General features: G+C 31.0%; 2 protein-coding genes across 2 annotated transcripts; one reads left to right on the forward strand and one right to left on the reverse strand.

Annotated features, from left to right (window-relative positions):
* Window positions 1–719: 719 nt before the first annotated feature.
* On the reverse strand, window positions 720–5438 carry LOC107927325 (acetolactate synthase small subunit 2, chloroplastic). Its single transcript, XM_016858389.2, has 12 exons — window positions 5151–5438; window positions 4817–5030; window positions 3690–3773; window positions 3531–3599; window positions 3112–3195; window positions 2872–3024; window positions 2688–2774; window positions 1932–2036; window positions 1724–1846; window positions 1360–1512; window positions 1018–1083; window positions 720–924 (listed from the first exon to the last, which is right to left on the reverse strand). The coding sequence occupies exons 1-12, from the start codon at window positions 5366–5368 to the stop codon at window positions 841–843; spliced, it is 1440 nt and encodes a 479-aa protein (XP_016713878.1). The 5' UTR covers window positions 5369–5438; the 3' UTR covers window positions 720–840.
* Window positions 5439–15663: 10225 nt separating this feature from the next.
* On the forward strand, window positions 15664–19991 carry LOC107927513 (integrin-linked protein kinase 1). The gene is made up of 12 exons (XM_016858600.2): window positions 15664–16401; window positions 17049–17123; window positions 17526–17630; window positions 17913–17998; window positions 18198–18318; window positions 18411–18490; window positions 18578–18640; window positions 18732–18853; window positions 18937–19022; window positions 19106–19230; window positions 19329–19460; window positions 19797–19991. The coding sequence occupies exons 1-12, from the start codon at window positions 15979–15981 to the stop codon at window positions 19801–19803; spliced, it is 1425 nt and encodes a 474-aa protein (XP_016714089.2). The 5' UTR covers window positions 15664–15978; the 3' UTR covers window positions 19804–19991.
* The last annotated feature ends 1655 nt before the right edge of the window (window positions 19992–21646 follow it).

The following is a 21646-nucleotide window of genomic DNA, read 5'->3' on the forward strand; positions in this document are numbered from 1 at the left end:
AAAACGGGTTATCATGTTTGTTTGGTGAGCAGTCGATAGTAGTCTCTAGACACATGTACTGATGAGGGCATTAATAAAGTGGGCCAAGTCGATCCCATCCTTGCCGAAGACATTCGCCTCCTCCTCCCGACCCTGAACCCAAACCTGTAAGGACACAAGCACAATAGGAGGGTAGTTCTTATCATCCGAAGTTGCGTAATGAAAGTTTTATGCCAAAATTCCAAAGGCTACCCTTATCATCTAAAGATACCTTATTCCACTTCTGATTATCAACAACCGAGATCATCAATGATGGTTGATATGCTTAGCTCAGCAGCCCAATATACCACACAATCAATTTTTTTACATTTCAAACTGATGCAACTGGACAGGTTGGCAACACCACCTTACATCACCTTTTTCTTTTCTTTTTTTTTTTTTTCCTTTTTCTTTGTTATTGACAGCACCACTATAAAAAAAATTGTAATCGTATAATATTTGTTTCGTATTTAAAAAATATTCGTATTTTTTTGGGCCGCTTGACCACTTAACAATACTAGTTAAAAATTTTTTTTTTTACTTCACCGGGATTGATGGCAGCAAATAGCAGAAAGTCTAGGGTGGCGCTGCCTGATAATGTAGCGACACCCAAGTTTACTGTAGAATACGGTCTATTCTTGTAATTAATCGAGATCTTATGCCATTTTCATATTTTTTTTCATATAATTTTGATAAATAAATAATAATAAAAACCATCTATTTCACTAGAGTTCTGATTATTCAAAATATAACACAAACTGTATACAAAGAGCAAAATATGTCCTACATATCACACCAATACCTTAAAAATACTTTGAAATTTTATAGAGGAAAAGAGTATCCACGTAGATATTTGGAGTCGACACCCGACTCTCTCACCAGTGCGAGACGTCCAGTTCGAGCAACCTAAATATGTACAAAAAGAATGAAGGAATGTCGTTATACTGTGAAGATAGATGATGTGATTGTTACACTGGATGCCAAATGTTATTGACGAACCTCACAGATACCGTAGGGCTCCAACAATCTCTGCAGTGCAACCATCTTGTCTAGATCTCCTGTAAGCTGGAATATGCATACAAACATATTGTTATACTTGGACTTGGAAAAGAAAGTGTCAAATACAGATAAGCTCAAGTTTGCTTTTACATATTTGGACCTCCATGTTATGTATGAATGTGTCAGAATACGGATATCAGACACATATTTTAGGGGATGAAGGGCTAGAGTAACGTAGACAAATGCAATGGGTTTATGCTGTTCGGACTAAACGTATCGGATACGAACATGCTTTTCCATATGTTATACCAAAGATTAACACCTAAGTGTCCAAATAATTACCTCGAGGGTGACCGTGTGGTCAGAAACATCAACAGCCTTGGCCCTAAAAATGTTGGCAATGTCAAGGACATCTCGTCGAGCAGTGGCATTCACAGCAATCTTTATCAACATTAGTTCTCGTTCAGCAAATGGCAACTGTGTAAGATCCCGTACCTAAGAAGTGAAATCAATTGTCAGCCGTTGAGTTCACTCAAGAAATTACGGAGCAAAGGCTAACATCATTGCAAGTTGGTTACGGAAGTTAGTCGGTATCGAACACAAAATAGTTAAAGTATGTTACTCAGATTCAGGTGTAAGAAATTAATAGTTTTAAAGTTGCTTCACTAGTGAATGATTCGAAATGCACCCTTCGGTATAATCTCACCTCATGCATATCTACGAGCTTATAGAGTTGCTGCACTAATTTGCTAATTGATTCATCAGTACCAGGGACAACAGTTGTAATACGGGAAAGCCCCTCAACTTCAGCATGTCCAACAGCCAAACTCTGATGATGGTAAAAAGATTTAGCCGATTAAAACCCCTAAAAAACAAAGCAGGAAAGAGATAAGAAATAATGACAGCAAACTCACCTGAAGATTATAGCCTCTTCGAGCAAAAACACCTGTAACAAGGTTTAGAACTCCCGGAGAGTCATTTACAAGCATGGATAAAGTATGAGATTGATGTCCACTTGTCTGAGAAACATTAGCAAAAATGTTAATGTTAAAATAAGATACCATGAAGATACGTTTTAAACAGTGACTCGTGAAAAAAAGGTTGCTCAGCACCAATAGGGACATTAATCTTGGAACATAGAACCAAGCATGTTCTAAGAACAAGTAAAATTTCAAAGTGAAACTAATTCATTCTCTCGAGTCATGAAGCTTGTGGCTTACTTGTTTATGCTTAACAACTAACAGAACTTATGATGACCCATGTACTAGGAATCAAACTACACTTCATCTCCTTTACTAAAAAAATTGAGCAACTTAATTCTTGTACGTTAAATCAAAGGGCAAACTAGTCCTTTCAGTTAAAATTTTCATCCTTTTCTATTATTAAAAATTGGTGTGGTTGACGAAATAACTAGACGGCTACACATGACGTGCCACATGTACCTCAATTCGACGTACAATAACCAATTGTTAACAGAAATACCAGTTTGCTCTTTGATCTAACATATAGGGACTAATTTGCTCATTTTTTGAGTAAAGGGGACAAAACGCAATCCGACTCCAAGTAAATGTACCTCCATGATACTTTTACCAACTTATGATCTATTAGTGTGGATATATGTGTAACAAAGAGAGAGGAGACACTTAACAACCAGCAATAAGCATGCTTACATCGTCATCAGTGAGAACACCCCAATGAGCATCAAGAACTTGATTGATCGTAAAGCCATCAGGCGACTCCACCGGATAGACGTCTCCCTGCATGAGCAGACAAAAACACATAAAACTATAGATTTTGGAGCAGAAGGTATATCAATTATGCAATGACAGAATATAGGAGCACAGAAAGGCTTACCCCTCCAGAAACATCGACCTCACTAAATACTGATTGCTTTCTAGCCCCTGCAAAAGCGTTATCAGGTACTGTTTCTTCAAGATCAGGATATGAAGCTGCTGAAAATCGCCAGAATGGAGCAGATGCACCCATTTTTTCTCTTCTAAGAGCAATCTAATAGGAGATTTGAGGATAAACATATGCATTACTAGCCTTGAACTAATAAAGAACCAACTAGAAATTTTCATCAAGCTCATTTACCTTTCCTGTTCTAGCAATTTCTTTGATCCCAAACTTGCTTAAATTTCTTTGCACAGCAACCATCTTCCCTGGATCACCTGTTACCTGTGTTTAACACATGATATGTAACTTATGATTCAACACTGAAGAAACATAATTAAATCTTTTAGTCCAAAATTTGAAAGAAATGCTTTAAGTTTGGTAAAAGTACCATGGAGACTTTTGTACTAAGAGCAAATTAGTATTTATACGTTAAATTAAAGAGTAAAATAATCTTTCTGTTAAAAATTCCATTCTTTTCTACTGTAAAAAACTGATCCCAATACATCAGCATGAGGTACTTTTACCCCTCAAGTTTATTAATCTATTGAATAATAATTCATCTGCAGGCAATTAACACCAAAAATTCTGAAGCAACAAGAAGATAATCCATTCATTACCTCAATAGTTAGTGAATGTTCTGAGATATCCACAATCTTTGCCCTGAAGATGTCCACTAACCACATGATCTGATAAGCAAGAAAAGGTCAGCCAATCAAAGGGAAATCTAGAAGGAACTCTTAAGTCTTAACATTCTAAAAATCACAAGCAGGATTTACCTCAGCTCTGAACTTTGGGTCTGCATTCACTTTTATTAGCATTAGCTCACGTTCAACCTGAGGCTCATTTGAGAGATCTTCAACCTATGCATCATATTAAAAGAAGTAAATTTAATAAATTGACATATATAAAAATGTCATCAACCCTTTTAAGATATTGGACAATCTTGAGATACTTAAAAACTTCATAAGGTGTGTTGAGAGGAAATCGACTTCTTCCACGAAAGTCTACAAAATGTCATTGGTCTGGAGTCGGCAGACCCCTCAACGTGTCAGTATGATCCCCTGGTCGAGCTGGGATTATGTTTCTTGACTCTCATGAAAGCCCGAACCAAAGGCAAAGTTTACAAGACAAAAATGTCTTGTTGGATTGGACATCCATTGCGCACAACCTCCTACCAAAGAAACATGAGCATCCACGCACGGTAGGATTTGAACTCTTACCCACTATGGGCACATATGCTGCTACTTGATTAAGCTAGATCAGGTGGTAACATGCCTCCCCTCTAGTGACCTATATGTTAAGGTCGGGGATTCAAATCATACCATAGGCAAATGGCTATCATTCCTTCCATAGGTGACCATACACTACACAAGGTCCATTTTGAAGTCACTCTTACTCTGTGGACCCGTGCCCTAGGAAGCCTCTTTAAGCACTCTCTGCAGAGTCGAAAAACAAAATCTCAGCTCGTCTCGAAGACAATACCGGCCCATTGAAGAGTCAGGTCAGCTTCAAACCAACCACACTTTGCAGACTTCACCTAAAGAAGTCTTCCTCTCAAAGGCGAATCTAAAGAGGGCAGGTAGGAGCCTGGCCCCGAAAATGAAAACTTTTAGTTCAGCCCCTTAAGAATTATTAAATTATAAATTTATATATGATAAATTTGCACTTTGGCCCTAAAAAGTTTCTGTTTAGCACTTTTCAAATGATAAAATCATAAATTTATAACTGATAAAATTAAATTTTAATCTCTCAAAAATTTATAATTCAAATCCTACCCTTATGCACGTTAACAATGGCATGGCAGGAAAGGAAACTACTTTCTTTCCACCCCTATCCTTCAATTTTATCATGCCTAATAAATATCACTACAATATAATGAAGAATTTTCAGGATAAGATCATACCTTCCAAACATTCACAAGCTTTTGTAACTGCTCCACAACTTGCTGAAGCACTCTATCAGTACCAGACACAACAATGGTAAAAAGTGCCTTATCTTTATTTAAACCAACCGCAAGTGACTCAATATTATACCCTCTTCTAGCAAAAACTCCAGCAATCCTATTAATCATCCCACTTTCATCCCCAACAAACACCGAAATCGTATGCCGCCTCACCCTTTAATTCACCATAACCAACAGCAAAGCAGCAAGTATAGTAAGTAAACTGAAGCAAAAACAAAAACCCAAAACGTAAAATGTAAAACGTAAAACAAAGAGGTTAGATTAAAATACGTACTTTGAACGAGTTGGAGTTGAAGGAACGGGTCCATTGGCAAGGAAATTGCTGTTTGAGATCTTATCGTCAACACTCTTTGGGGAAAAGACCAGTTTTTTCGGGACATGGATGATGGGTCTTATTGTTTTTGAAGGGAAAGTAATGGGTTTATGAACTGAGTCTGACTCGGTCTTTGAGCAGTGGATCTGTAGGTGTGGAACAGTGGAGAGAGCCGCCATGACAACAAAGAAAGGAAGCAAAAAAAAAAAAAACGAGATACGATACTGTTACTAAATTAGAGTAAGATATAAATTGAGGAAATAAAACTGGTTAAATTTCTCTATTAGTCCCTGCATTGTTATAGTACTGGTAAAATTCTTTCATTAGTCACTATACTTTGCAAAAGTTGTGTATGTAGTTCTTGTACTTTGCAAATTTTAAAATTATAATCTTCACCAAACGATAATTGTTAAATTCATTAGTTTAAGTTTTGTTATTTCCAATATCTAATGAGGCATACATATTGTCATATATATAATGTTACGTCAGCTTGTTATTTTCACATATTACTAAAACTTCAGTTAATGGATTAACAACGGTCTTTTATGTAAGTCTGAAATTTTAAATTTTGAAAATTATAAGGACTTAGAGTAATCTAATTAGAGAATATAGACAAAATCTACAAACGGACGCATAGTACGAGACTAATAATTGAATTTAATCAAATAGATTTAGTTGTTACTATTTGGATCAATACTAAATTTTAAAATTCGAAAAACACAGGATTTAAAATTAAACAATTAAAAAGTATAGGAATAATATTGATCAAATTAAAGTACAAAGACCAAATCTACAAATTTTATAAAATATAGAGACTAATAACAAAATTTAACCTATTGTATTTTATTTTGGTACTTTTTGTTTTTCTTGTAATTTTTAAATTTTGTAATTTCAATCATCATCAAGTGATAGTAGTTTGATTTAGGGGTTATATCAGTTTGATTCGATCAGGGTTTTTGGATTTTGTGAATCGTCTATCATAATTCGATTAGATTCTCGATTTTTATATATTAATTTTTAGTTTTGGATTTTTAGACTTTTAAATTACCTTCACTAAATATAAAATATTTATTTTTATATCATATAAAATTAAATATTAATATATATTAAAAAAATAAAATTTAGCTCGATTTCGAGTAATCACGATCTTTAAACTTATCTTCTATAAATCATCCAAACACCTCGATTTGAGTCAGTTTTCGATTTTTCTTGCTAAGCCCTTAGATTTATTAAGCTAGCATTTGGGAACTTGAATTTTAGAATTTAGATTTGGATTTTAAAAATAGCGTGAATTGAATACTTAAATAGTTAGAAATGAGAAATTCATGATAATTTGTTCATGATAATTTGTGCATTTTATTCTTACTATTTATATAATAAATAAAATTTAAATAGGGATAAATATCGAAATTATACATGAACTTTGATTCATGTGTAATGTCATACATTAAAGTTAGTTTTATGCGATTTTATATTTAAAAATTTAATTGGATTTAATTTTCACAAATCACTAATAACATCATCGAATTAACACAAGTTTACATTCGTATATTGCATACATAACAAGGTAGTCAGTATCGTATCGGTGGACGCATAGTCCACACATTAAACAATAAAATTATCCACAACATTATTTTAAAAAATTCACAATAAAATCATTCCATACTAAATATATAAAATGAAAGTTTAACAAAAACATACATAATATGTTGTGTTCGAGTTTAGTACTTTTTAATATTCATTATTTTTCTACTTAAAATTCTAAAGTTGCTATTTTCCCTTAGTTCAAATTTAAAATTTAAATTGATTAATAAAAAATATTAAAGTTGGTTAAAAATAATAAATTTTATCTATTTTTTAACGTTATTCATGTATCGATCGGTTAGCAATGCTTCAGCTAATGCAACTGAAATTGGCCAGAATGAGCTGGTGCAATCGGTATAGACTGGAATTTACACCGGTGTGGAAAAGAGAAGTAGTCATCCTGGTTTGTTACAAGAATGGCACTCCCCGGTTGGTGCAATTGGAATCAGTGCAGAACCGACTATATTGATACACAAACAATTATATTAATCCAATATAAAAATAAATGCATGTACTCATTTATTTAAATGTTGACAATTGAATGAAAATCAAAGTTCTATATACACATATGAATCATAATTCAAGTTTCATGTATATAATTGCATCAAATCAAAGTTCATATATCCAATTACACATTGGACTAAAGTTCATGTATAAATTTGATAATTTTCCCTTCTAAATACGATGCAGTAATCATATTATCATATTGTAATGTCATATATTACTCATAAAAAAATAATTAATAGATTCAATAGTTTTCATTTGTATTTAGATTGAAAATTTGAAATTCGAAAAGTATAGATACTAAAAACGATTCAATTGGAGAACAATGACTAAATCTATAGTTTTATGCATGGTACAAGACTAATATCACAATTTAACTAAATGGATTAGACTACTATTATTTAATTCAGGACTAAAATTTAAATTTTGAAAAATATAAGGATTAAATTTGACCAACTGAACTAAAATTGATTCAATTAAAATATATGTACTAAATCCATAATTTACACAAAATATAGGGATTAAAAACAAAATTTGACAGAAGAGAAATGGCCGGATATGTTGTTCGGTAGCTTAAACGGCGCCGTTTGGATTTTTCCATTTTCCCTTTTTAGAATCAACTGATTTTAAGGGGGTACAAAAGAGGAAACTTACTCATAAACAAACATTTTTAGCCTCTTTACAGCTAAAATATATTTAATTCATTTTTTTATTTTTATATTTTTTATTTAAATTCTCTCGTATTTTCAACAAAGGTTTAAATATTCATATATGATAAGACTCAAACATACGATTACAAAGTTTTTAAAACTTTAATTTTATGTCTATTGAGTCTTAGTTTGATTGACATTGACATTGTTGCTAGTGCAAGAAGACATAAGTTTGAGTGTGTTGAAACATATTATTCTCCTATTTAAAGGGTGGAGATAGAGTATTATATATATATATATAAACAAATATGAGAAGAACGTGAAATTAATGTAAAAAAAACTTTAATTTTATCATTGAACAAATGATTTATTAACAATATAATTTAGTATTTTAGTAATTATTATTATATATGTCCGTATCATATTAATTATCTTAATGTTATATAATTGTAGACTTGTTCATGGACGGACTATCTGTCTAGGCTTAAAGGCTCATCCAAAGTTTGAAAGGCTTTGGACTAAAATATTAGGTATGAAAAATTAGTTTGTGCAAAAAAAAAAATAAAGCCCATTTAAAATATGGGACAAGCTAGAGTTTAAACATTTAACGCCCGAGCTTGGTTCGACCTGTTTTTTAAATTTGTAATATTTTATATTATGTAAGTTATGACACATAAAAATATAATACTATTATAATATAAATATTAAAAAACGTTAACATGATTATATATATAATTTTAATAAATAAAAAAGTATAAAATATTAAATATTAAACTAAAAAATAATATGGGCATATCAAAAATGACCTTTGATTAATTATTTACAAATATTAATATATTTGGATAAAATTTTAGATTTATATTTTGAGCTACGTCAAACTTAAACAAATATAAAATGTGTTAATATCATTCTTATGTCCAATCCAACTTAATTTGATACGGTTTATGAATAATCGAACCCAAAACTATTGATGTAATAATCAATCCCAACATTATACCTAGCCCATAAAGAATAGCTAGTACCTATACATGTGTGAAATGGGCTAAAATTTTGCCTCACTTTGTTAATACTTATTCTCCATCACTGAAATTCTATAAAATTCATCGTTAATTGGTGTTTAAATTTTAAAATATTTTAATTATATCATTAAATTATCAAAATTATATTAATAAAGTTTTTTTATTACTAAAACTATTAAAATCGTTAAGTAAGATATGAAATATTTTGTGGTATAATTTAAAATGAAAACTTTAAAAGAAAATGAAAATCATAAAAATATTGGTTTTTATGTTTCCGGAACTTTTATAAAAGCTTTATTGTTCACACATTTTGTTTTTTAATTTTATTTAATTTTTAATTTTAACTTTTAAAAGTTATGTAGAAAAATTATATTTCTCTTTAAAATTTTCATTTTAAATTATGACAGATAAAATTTACCATGTCATTTAAGAATTAAATTAACGATTTTAATAATAAAATGAATTGATTAATATAACATAGATAAGTTAATTCAATCACGAATGAAATGATAAAGGATTGATTTTTTTTTTAACAATTTCATTATAGATTCTGATCATATTTGCTCTTTTTCACACAATACCTAGAACTACCCATAACCTCTCCTTAACCCATTAATAGGAAGATAATGCATTTCAGCGCATTTGAACCCATGTTCTACTGTATTAACAACAATGCTCTTGCCAATCGAACTATAGCTCAATCGAGTAAAGGATTAATTTTAATTTAACCTTCAGCATTTTAAAAGGAGTCGAATTTGACCAACAACCCTTTTAAAAGAGTTGAATTAATGTTTCAATAAAAATACTGACTCAACTGTCAAACTTTTAAACATGGCAGCCCAAATAATGATTCGTATGTATTTTATGCTATTTTTAAAAAAAATTATGAACTATATATATTTTTGAATTTTTTTTTATTTTATATGTTTTTATAAATTTTAAATTATTTTTTATATAGAATATAAAACAAATAATTTCATGTCAACGATTAAAGAACAACTATTTTTAAATTTATTTTTTTTAAAATTTAATATTTTAGTTAGTATTTTCATTAAAGAACAATGATTTGACTATTTTTGAAATGTTAGTGACCAAATTTAACTTTAAAAAGGACCAAATTAAAAAAAATATAAACATTTGCATTACACAATTAAATCCACTCGAATTTATTATCTTTCTAAAAAAAAAATTAGATCAGCATGGTTGACAATGAAGCTATTAATATACCATTCACGTGACTAAAGAAAATTTTGAGGTTCTCATAGCTTATCTCCTTTCAACGATGCTAATTTCTTTTATCCACATGGATAGATCCGGTTATTAAGGACAAATGTTTAAATTAGGTTAAATTCTAATTTACTTCAAGTTTTTATTCTTTTTGTACAATTAAAATTGAAATTGAATAGGTATCGCTGGTGGTGTGATCCGAGATACAATTGATTTGTGGTTTTTGAGATTAGCAAGAAACATCGAGATGTGCAATGAGTATGAGGTAGAACTCTAGGACATTCTAGATGGCCTTGACTAAGCTTGGAAGTTTAGATGTCGAGATGTTTTGTTAGAAACAGAAGCTACACTATATTAAGAGGAACCTGACGATACATTAAGCAGAATCATATGTCGTTAATACGATTTGAAATTTGTTGAGTTGTGCTTGGGATACTAACTTAAAATATGTGCATCGAGAATGCAATAAGTTGGCTGATTGCTTAGGATAAGCTGCAGAAAGAATGGGCATTGACATTCGTTGTTGGTTTCAACCCCTGATTTTGCTTTGAATGCATTGCATGAAGACCTTAACGGTTTGTCTATTACTAGACTAATTGCTACGTAATAGTCTGTATTGCTTTTATTTAAACAAAAAAAAATTGAAATTAAAAATATTTTATTTTATTTTTAGAAATTTAGTAGCTTTACTTTTCATATTTTAAAATTTCTGTCAAAATGTTAAGATAGTTAAAACTTTTCGGTAAATTTTATTAGTGTGACACTTTAAAATAAAAAAATGCTCAGCTTCGTAATCATTTAACAAAAAAGAATGATGTGTGTTATACATCTAGTTCTCAGAGGCACTCCTCATCTTTACAAGTCGCATAAACAAACGTGAACACTAGCGGATCCCACACATTAACCGCCATTCTCGATTTCAACTACCATATCCATCTAATGTAATTGGAAGAATATCTCATTGCCATCTTAGGATCATAGCTTGGGGTATATAAACCCCCAGCTCCGCCAAAAAAGGGGACCTCTCTCTCTCACCTTCTTTTTCATCCTCAATATTTGACTCCACCATAGCCATAACCTAAACACCCTCTAGGATGGCTCTTCACCTTGCCTAAGCAAGGTGAATTGCACGACACAACCGTCATCTCCACCTTGTTTGATCTTAGCATCAAGCCATCAATAATGTTAAAATGAGCTTGAATTTAACAGTGTTAACAATTGGACTTGCATTATTAAATTTGAATAGTAGGGGACCATATTCCTTGAAATAAAAATAGAAAGACTAAATTTCAAATGTACAAATGTACTTGGAAAATATTTTATCCTTTAAATTAATATGAAAAGTACTTAGAAAGGGATTAGATTGAAACAACTAAAGTTTGAAGAAATATATTTCCAGAAAAATGGTGGTTCAGTCTAAGAAATGTAAGATTATTGGTAATAAGAATTACCTTAATGTAATATTATTTAGCATATTATCGGGTATGTTACATTACATTGATAATTTATTTTGATCAAATTGGTCACTCCACTATTAGCCTATCTCTTCCATCGTTCTATTTATTTTTTGTCATGGAGTCAATCCACTACAAGTACCATCACTAAACTCCCCATTATATACGAAAGCAACTTAATTTTATGTATTGCCCAATAACATTGTCATAAGTATATTACTCTCATAGGATATCTTTAATCTCTTTCGATTAAATCCGTTCGTCCAATATGATCCTATTTTATCTCGTAGTCATAATTGCATCTCTCTATGATGAAAAAAGATTATTACTAACAAACAGTAATAGCAATCATTTATCTTGACAAATGACTTGTGATCACGTTCATTTTTCATAATCCATGTAATGTCAATGAAAAGATGTCATTTACTCTTTAAACGAGCTATAAATTCCACTATCGTAAATGAAGCCATGCAATACATAAGTCATATACCTAACTATTAACTTTCGACTTAGACATCAACTAAGCTCAAACTTTCAATATTTCAAAGTAAATGAGTTACATATTCATAGCCAATTACTTAGTCGGAATTAAGGTAAGCCACATTATGAATGTCACAAATGAATTTACCCATAAACGGATTTCGTATTAATTCAACTTGAGGTTCTATTTGATCTATTGTCAAACCAGACAATCACACCTATGTATCTCTCCAATTGAACTTGATAGACAACATAATACTCCATCTAATCAATTGCTTATTTTGATTCATTAAATTATAAGTCATTTAAATTACCTACTAATATAAATTGTCTTCTCGCATCATAATCTAACATTACGATGCCACTTGGTATTAGTTAGACCTTAAGTAATTTTGAGTCAATAATTGCTTTGTTCATTTTACTTTTGGTGCAAAAACATATGATAATAAAATACAAAAGATAATAATTATAACTATGGAATTTTATTAACTAATCTTTTTGAAAAATTACAAGCATATATGACAAAATAATTACACTAAAGACACAAAAACCTAATAGTAATGTGCTAAGTGATTATTTACATTTAGACAATCCTATTATTAAAAAAAAATTACATTTTGTAAGCCAAACGCCTCCTAATAGTACTGTTCTGGATCCAGGCTGGATTGATCAATAGATCAATTAGATAAAAAATCAATTGATATATTGGTCTAAACAAAAATATTTGAATTGACCTTTACGTGAACTGTTTGTAAACAATAAAATTTAAAATCAAGACAAAAATTCGGTGGTTGAATCAATTTATAATTATTTAACAATTTTTATAAAATTTTAATTGTTAATTTAATTACTGTTTAAACCAAAAACTATTCAACTACTAATCTAAATTTTATAACATAACCTAATGACCCTTCATAAGTAGTATGAATTTTTTTTTCGTCTAAATTAAAATATTAAAATACTAATCAACAAGTGGTTGGATTCAAATGTTGAAGACAACGGGACAGTCACGAGCCTCGAACATAAATCATGAAATACATAATATAAAAAAAATATTAAAACCGGATGGCAACAATAATTAAAAAGAGGATGGGTTCAAAGGCTTGAAAATTGAAAGGTAGAGAATTCCACATGTTAGCTTAAATGTGGGGTTACCCATCGTCATGACTTATTTATGGAGTCTTTCTGTATCTCAATTATTGGTGACCCCTAACCCTTTTCACTTATCAACAACCCAAAATACTTTGTTATTATAAAAGAAAATTAATTGATTAAATATTAGGTTAATTTACATTATATTATTAATTTTAAAAAAATTTATTGTGGGTAATCACAATTAATTAAAAATTTGAAGGTTTCAAAGATAATTTAATAAAAATATTTTAAATTATTCCAAATTATTAAAAAAAATAAATAAAAAGTAGGAAAATGATATCCACTTTGATTGAAATGACTCAATTGAAAACTATATTCAATTTGAGGTCGGCCAAAAGCAAAAGTAAACTTTACAAAGAAAATATAAAAACAATGAAAGAAGCTTTAGCCTAAAGCATATACGTACATATATATATATATAAACAATGAAGAAAAAAACAAATGATTTATTGTCTGAAAGGCTCGTGATTGCCAACACAACCACCTTTGATTTATACAAAATTTATGAATTGATAGGATTACATATTTTAATAACAAAAATATTCTCTTTTCTTGTAAAAAAACAAAAAAAAATATACATGGATTGAGTCTTAGCTCGATTGATATTGATATTGTTGTTAAATTAGGAAAACATGGTTAGTTCTAGACATTGTGTCAAACTGAACAGATATGATCAGAATCTATAATTAAATTGTTTAAAAAAAATAATGAGCTTGTTTTATCCTCGTTTTTTAAGGTTGGGGAGGGATTATGGTTACTTCTAGGCATTTTACCAAAAATATCTTAATATCATGGTTTATCTCATCAGATAGCCTCAAATTATGACATTAATTTTAAATTGGTCCTCAAAATTCAAGGCATTGTAATTGAGTTCCTAAAGCATTAATATCATATCAATTAAGCATTTCTATCGATCTAGCTGTTACCTTGGACGTTAAATGGAAGATCAAATCAAATAGGGAATAAATTTAAAATATGCGGATCAAATTGTAAACATATGTATACTTATTACATGGATAACTTTGATTTAACATGTTAAAAAAAAAAAAACATTTCCCTCTTAATTTTATTGGCATTATCTAGCTTTCTAACATGTTGAGTCCAAGTGGAGGTACACATGTGTAAGTCATATGAATTGATTGTGACGTTTAGAGCTTAAATTGATGGCTACAGTGATAAAACGTCTAAAACTTATGGACCAATTTAAACTCTGAACAAAAGTTTGAGTATGTTTGATGAAATTAACCCTAACTATTAATATAAAATAATCTATTCATTTCACATGCCAAAAATCTTAACTAACTTAAACCGATTCTATTTTGATCGATCTTATCCGTTAAAACCGATCTTTGCTTATCCTAATAAAAAAAGTTGAAATATGCTATTAGTCCCTGTAATTCTATAGAAGTTGAGAATTAGTCCTTATACTTTAAAAGTTAAAAATTCAACCCTCCTACTTTTTCAATTTAAAAATCTTAGTCATATATCAACTTAACATATTTATTTTCCGCCAATCATATGTCACGTGTCAAGTCGATGAATTTTGACAGAAAATACTAACAATATGTTAATGATTATGTTACGGGTTTTAAATTAGAAAAGTAAGTGACTTAGTTTTAACTTTTTAAGTAGGTTAAAATATGTCACAAGTTCATGTACTATTCGTAAATTTGAAATCTAGTCCCTATACTTTTATTTTTAAGGATTCAATCCCTCTACTTTTCAAAATTCAAACTTCAAGTCCAATTGTTAACATTATTAAAACTATTTTGTTAAATTCAATCTCATTACAACATTTTTTTTAGTTACATGGCTACTAAGTGAATATTTTTTTAATTTCAAAATGTCACACAAATAAAATTAATAAAAATATTTTAATAGTGTTAACAATTAGACTAAGGTAAATGGACTAAATTTCAAATTTGGGAAGAGTAAATAGACTGATGACATATTTTAACCTTTTAATTACGGTGAATGCATCTAGGAAGTCCCTCTATAATAATGATCGAATTAGTCCCTCTGATATTATTAAAAAAATCAAATAAATCCAAATAAAAAAATAGTTAACATTTACTGTTTAATAAATGACATGAAAATTACTTTTTCATTCACAGTTCAACTCAAAACAAAAATATTTTTTATCATAAGAAGCCTTCAAAATATAACTCTATTAAACAATTTAATAACAATTTTTAACCGTAACTGTTAACTCTGTTAAAATTTTGGCTTATTTGATTTTTTTAATAATATAGAGACTAAATTGATACATTTAATAGTAGAGGGACTAATTTGGTACAATCTATATAATAAAACAACCTACCAAGTAGATTTACCTTTTTAAGTAAAATAACTAAATCTCAAAAACTAAAAACTTGAATGAGAACGGAGTAAAAGCTAAAAAGCAAAAGGCTTTGTTGTCGTCTAAAAAAACCAAAATTTTTCCACCATTTTCCCACTTTTTTCTCTTTCACCATTGTTGGCTATGCGTTTACTTCGGAGCCAAAGAAACCAAAGTCATCTTCTTCCCTTCATCATCATCAACATCACTTGTTCATCATCATCTTCATCATAATATCATATTTGTTTCCCTTTCCTCTGTTCCATTATCGAGAGCCCCTAAGCTTAAACTCTTCTTCCTTTTTTTGGCTCTCGATCTTTTTCAGAGCTAAAAAAAAAAGAGAAGAATTAATCATTTTTACACTTTGGGTTTTCTTAAATGAAAATGGAGAACTTAGCATCGCAGTTAAAACGGGGAATTTCCCGGCAATTCTCAACCGGGTCTTTAAAGAGTTTAAGCCGTCAATTCACTCGGCAATCGTCGCTTGACCCACGGCGGAACAATTTGCGGTTTAGCTTTGGACGGCAATCATCGTTGGACCCAATTAGACGAAGGAATAGTCAAGATGAGATGTCGGTGCCGGAGAATTTGGATTCGACTATGCAGCTTTTGTTTATGGCGTGTAGAGGGGATGTTAAAGGAGTAGAAGATTTGTTGAATGAAGGGATTGATGTTAATAGTATTGATCTTGATGGTCGTACTGCTTTACATATTGCTGCTTGTGAAGGTCATGTTGAGGTTGTTAAGCTTCTTCTTAGTAGAAAGGCTAATATGGATGCTCGTGATCGTTGGGGTAGCACGGTACATTTCTTATTTAATTTACTTTTTTCGTGTTGAGCGGAAGTTGATTCTTGTATATAGAGTTCGTATGGTCTTTTATCGAGGTTTTTTCTTTTTATCGTGTTTGAGGCTGCCTGAAGAGGTGGTCTATCGGGGTTTTGTCTCCTTAACCTACGGAAGAGCTCCAGTGTTTGAGGCTACCAGAAGAGGCAGCAAGCTCAATAAAACGAGATCTCATTGGTGCACCGAAGACTTCTTTAGAAGGACTCAATATAGGAATGGGACTATGATCATTTAAATACACGAAAGAACTTAGAAAAATATTGAAAGTTGGACGCATTGGCTTTGATTAATTTTGTGGGTCAAGTACATGGGGATATGTCCTAAGTAGCTTTGATTAATATGCATATATGGGATTCAGGATATTCCCTTCTAGACACATGAAAAAACTTTTAAAAAAATAGAAAGTTGGACACATTAGCTTTGATTAATATGGTTTGGGATTTTGTGGAGGTCAGTGAATAATCTGGTGTTGTTGGATTTGGCAAATTAGGATGATATATATGCCTTGACAACACTGTTTATAACTGATTACTTATCAATTTTCATGATGATGATATGAACGAACGTTGAACAATGTAAATATACTTATATTCTTATATGGCCAGGCAGCTGCTGATGCAAAGTACTATGGCAATGTAGAAGTGTACGAGATTTTGAAGGCCCGAGGAGCCAAAGTTCCTGTAAGATAATGAATTTTCTTCCTATTCTGCTTCTATCTATACGTCATTATGCGGTAAAAGTATCATAGAGATACTTGTACCAAGAGTCAATTGCATTTTGCCCCCTCTACTAAAAAAATAGGTAAATTAGTTCTTGTACGTTAGATTAAAGAGCAAACAGGTCCTTGTATGTAAAGAGCAAACAGGTCCTTGTACGTTACCATGTGTAACTGTTTAATTATTCTATCAGTCACGTCAGTTTTTAACAGTAGAAATGAATAAACTTTTTAGCAGAAAGGATTAATTTACTTTTTGGTCTAACATATAGAGACTAATTTGACTCTTAGTAAAAGGACTTCCATGGTACTTTTCCGTTATTATGCATGTATGAAGATTGTTATTTACTATCTACCATGATATTAGAAAACCAGGAAGACGCCAATGACAGTTGCTAATCCTCAAGAGGTGCCTGAGTACGAGCTTAACCCAATGGAGCTTCAAATTCGGAAGTCTGACGGTATAACAAAGGTATGGATTCCCCATCATTTCATTTTTCGGGATTGATGCTGTCGGAAACTAATGTATGATCCAATAAGAAAGACGGTTCGGTTGATTTGCAGATGGTATTCTGCATTTCATCTTGCATCCACTAAAGTATTGACAGATTAGTAGACATGTGCTCGTATTTTCGTTTGAGCGAACTTCGACACGTATTTTAGGCAATCATGGTTGTTTCCCTCTGGGGTGGCAATTTTTTTTTTTTTATTCTATGCCTTTTTATAAGTTGACATTTCATAAATCACTTGCCAGGGATCATATCAAGTGGCAAAATGGAATGGCACTAGGGTATCTGTAAAGATATTCGATAAGGACAGCCATTCAGACCCTGAAAGCATGTATGCACTTACCTTGGTTTCTTTTCAGATATGTACTTTCCTCTTCGATATCCGTTCTTTACACTTCCGATGTACTTTGTACACTTTCGTGGGATTCAAAGTGTTTGTCATTCCTGTTTAATGTATATTTGTGCATACACCAAAAGTAGTTCTTGCAGGGCCTAACACTGAGTTACATTCACAATTGTTCCCTTAACAGAAATGCTTTCAAATACGAGTTGACTTTGCTAGAAAAAGTTCGACATCCAAATGTGGTTCAATTCGTCGGAGCCGTTACACAAAACATTCCCATGATGATTGTTTCAGAGTATCATGCAAAAGTAAGCATGTCCTTTTGTTATGTTGATTCGTCTATTTAACCAGTATATATGCATTGCTGTTGACATTACCATGGCGACGATCCTCGTTTCAGGGCAACTTCCAAAACTACCTTCAAAAGAAAGGGCGTCTATCAACATCCAAAGTTTTAAGATTTGCTGTTGACATTGCCAGGTATCATATTATCGTATACAGTATATATATAATCATACATAATCATACATGGGACAGCTTCGATGACCGTCGTTTTCTTGATATCAGGGGAATGAATTACCTTCATGAATGTAAACCGGATCCGATCATCCATTGCAATTTACAGCCAAAGTAAGAGAATGCCTTGCAGGTTGAATTACTTGAATGCTACGTTATTGTAATGAACTGTCCTTTAATATTTGAAATTTTGCTAAGGTGCCAGAAATGTTTTGCTGGATAATGGTGGTAAGTTGAAGATAGCCGGTTTCGGTTTATTGAGGTTATCGAAATTATCAGCTGACAAGGCCAAATTAGCACGTCCAGATGATCAACTTGATCCGTCAAGTATGTTATGTGACAAAAAAAAAACTTCCCTCTGGATGTTATAATCTTTTCTGCTAATGGTTTAGCTTCTGTTTCTGTTGTAGATATATATATGGCACCCGAAATTCATAAAGATATGATATTTGATCGAAGTGTTGATGCATATTCTTTCGGTGTTATGCTATACGAGGTAACAAACACGATGTTTAATTCATTGTGATCATGCCCAGATTTCACGGGGTATTGACTGATTTTTCCTATATGAGTGTTCAGATGATTGAAGGAGGAGTGCCATTTCATCCTAAACCCACCGAAGAGGCCGTAAAATTGATGTGTTTCGAACAAAAGAGACCGCCACTCAAGATCAAATCGAAAAGTTGTCCTTCGGAATTAAGGGAGTAAGTCTTGGAGACTTTCCTTGCTTTCCAAGCTTCAAGTTCATTAGTGCAGTTTATCTTGTATTCTAAGCTTTATTTCAATTATAATGTATGAACAGGCTCATCGGAGAATGTTGGGATCCAGAACCATTCATAAGACCAACTTTTTCGGAAATCATCGTACGATTAGAAAGAATAGTTGCCAGTTGCACGAAACAAGGGTGGTGGAAAGACACTTTCAAGCTTCCTTGGTATGGTTCTATAACTTGATTTTCTCGATTTAAGTGGTCGTTTCTATATGTTGGATATGAATGACATGTTATCGGACTACTTTGACATGGTTACAATCTATGTTGCTTGGACACGGGTGCAAGAATCAGGTTTTTTCGGGGTCATACATGATAGGTAAATGGATACCTACATGTGAGTGACAAGCCTACTTAAATCGTGACGGTTAACGACCGGATTCGACATAAATCCAAACTTACTGAATACCACCTACATTGCTCTCATTCTTTCGAGTTCCGAGTTTTGACCACCGGGTAGCCTTGGATAAATGTCTTAGTAAATATGTTTTGTTGTTGCAGGAAATGAGGGGAAACTTGGCTTCATTCGGAAAAAGCAAAAACCAGACGAGGATTTCATGGGAGGTTCCGATTTTGATATCGAGTTTTCAAACCTTCATCTTCGAGATTGTATGTTATAAACTCGAGCTAGACAAAATACTGAATCATGTTCACATTAAAAGGAAAAAAAAGAAGATGAACTTCCTTCTCTTTTTAGTCTCTTTCTTTGTTGTGTTTGATGGGTAAAAGAGCTTAAAAATGGAACAGAGTATATATATCCAAAGGTTTACTGTAATTTTACTTAAATCACGTTTGGGATAATTACACTAATAGTACATAAACTATAACAAATCTTTCAATGTGATATATGTACTTTTAAATATGCATAATCATATTTTGACATGTGGCATTGTATAATAATACGATACGTCTTAACAAATAATTATTTATTAGCACGGTCCATCCAGCTTTGCGTTGGGTTGATTATTTTTTTATGTTAAATCATAGAGTAAGATTAAAATATACTTTAAGTAATGTTTTTAGAACCAGATTGATGGTCGAACTAATCAGGTCACTGATTCATACGGTTCAATTAAACACTAAAAATCATAAAAATAAAAATATATATCTTAAAAAAATAAAAAAAATTTAGTTCGATCAATTTTTTAGCCTAGTTCAATCGGCGCTTACTGGTCTATGGGTCAACTAGTTTAATGCCTCTCTCTGGATTGGTTTCTTGATTGGTCTGATCCGATTCAAACAACCATGACTCTAACTCTTTATACTTCATACGTTTGGAATTTAACCCTCCTACCTTTATTTTTAATAATTTAATCCCTCTACATTTTGGATTTAAAAATCTATTTTCAAATTATATAATATAATCACATGACACTTTAATTGAGAAGTTAACGATATTAACTATTTGAATTAATCAATAACATTACAAAATATTAAACTAATTAATAACATTATAAAAATATAAATACTAAATTAAGTTAGAAATTAAAGTATAAAGATTAAATCTCAAATATAAACATATTAAAAGGACCAAAACTAAAAATTAACCATTTTGAGCCTAGTACGTGCACGTGGATGCTGGACCTTCCTCTACCATATGGGTATATAGATTGACAAAAAGCATGAACGTACGGCATCATTTACAAATGACAATAATTTTATATTAACGAAAAATATATAATGATTTTTTGAAAATTTAAAAATAGAACCAAATTGATATAATATGTAAACATTGAGGATTAAAATGATATAAGGTAAATTATATACAATGTTATTAAATTATTAGTAAGTTTATCTTTTGGCCAATAAACTTAAAAAAATTATAAAATTGTCACTAAACTATTCAAAAAATTTTATTTAAGTTAATAAAAGATAAAATGAGTGACAAAATGAATACTTATTAAATTTAGATTACTAAAATGAGTGTACAATAACATTTAATTAACGACAGGTGACTAAAATAAAAATTTATTAAAGTTGAGCAACTAAAATAAAAACAGTTGTTAACAATATAGGATCTTTATATTTTATGATCACGTGACGAGAAACTAAGGTGTCAATAAGACACTGCTAAGAAGATAAAACGAGAAACTAAGGTGTCAACAAAACATTGCTAAGAAGATTTCAATGATGGGAATTTTATAGTGAAGTACTTTTTCAGTTTAAAAACAAAAATGAAGGGTAAATATTGAGGATCAAAATGATATAAGGAAAGCTATATCTAATGTTACTAAATTATTAGTAAGTTTATTTTTTAGTCACTCAACTTTAAAAAATTATAAAATGGTCACTAAACTATTCGAAAATTTTCATTTAAGTCATTGAAAGATAAAATGAGTGACAAAATGAAT

The sequence above is a fragment of the Gossypium hirsutum genome, chromosome A02, assembly GCF_007990345.1.
Source record: "Gossypium hirsutum isolate 1008001.06 chromosome A02, Gossypium_hirsutum_v2.1, whole genome shotgun sequence".
In the NCBI taxonomy this organism is placed as follows: Eukaryota; Viridiplantae; Streptophyta; class Magnoliopsida; order Malvales; family Malvaceae; genus Gossypium; species Gossypium hirsutum.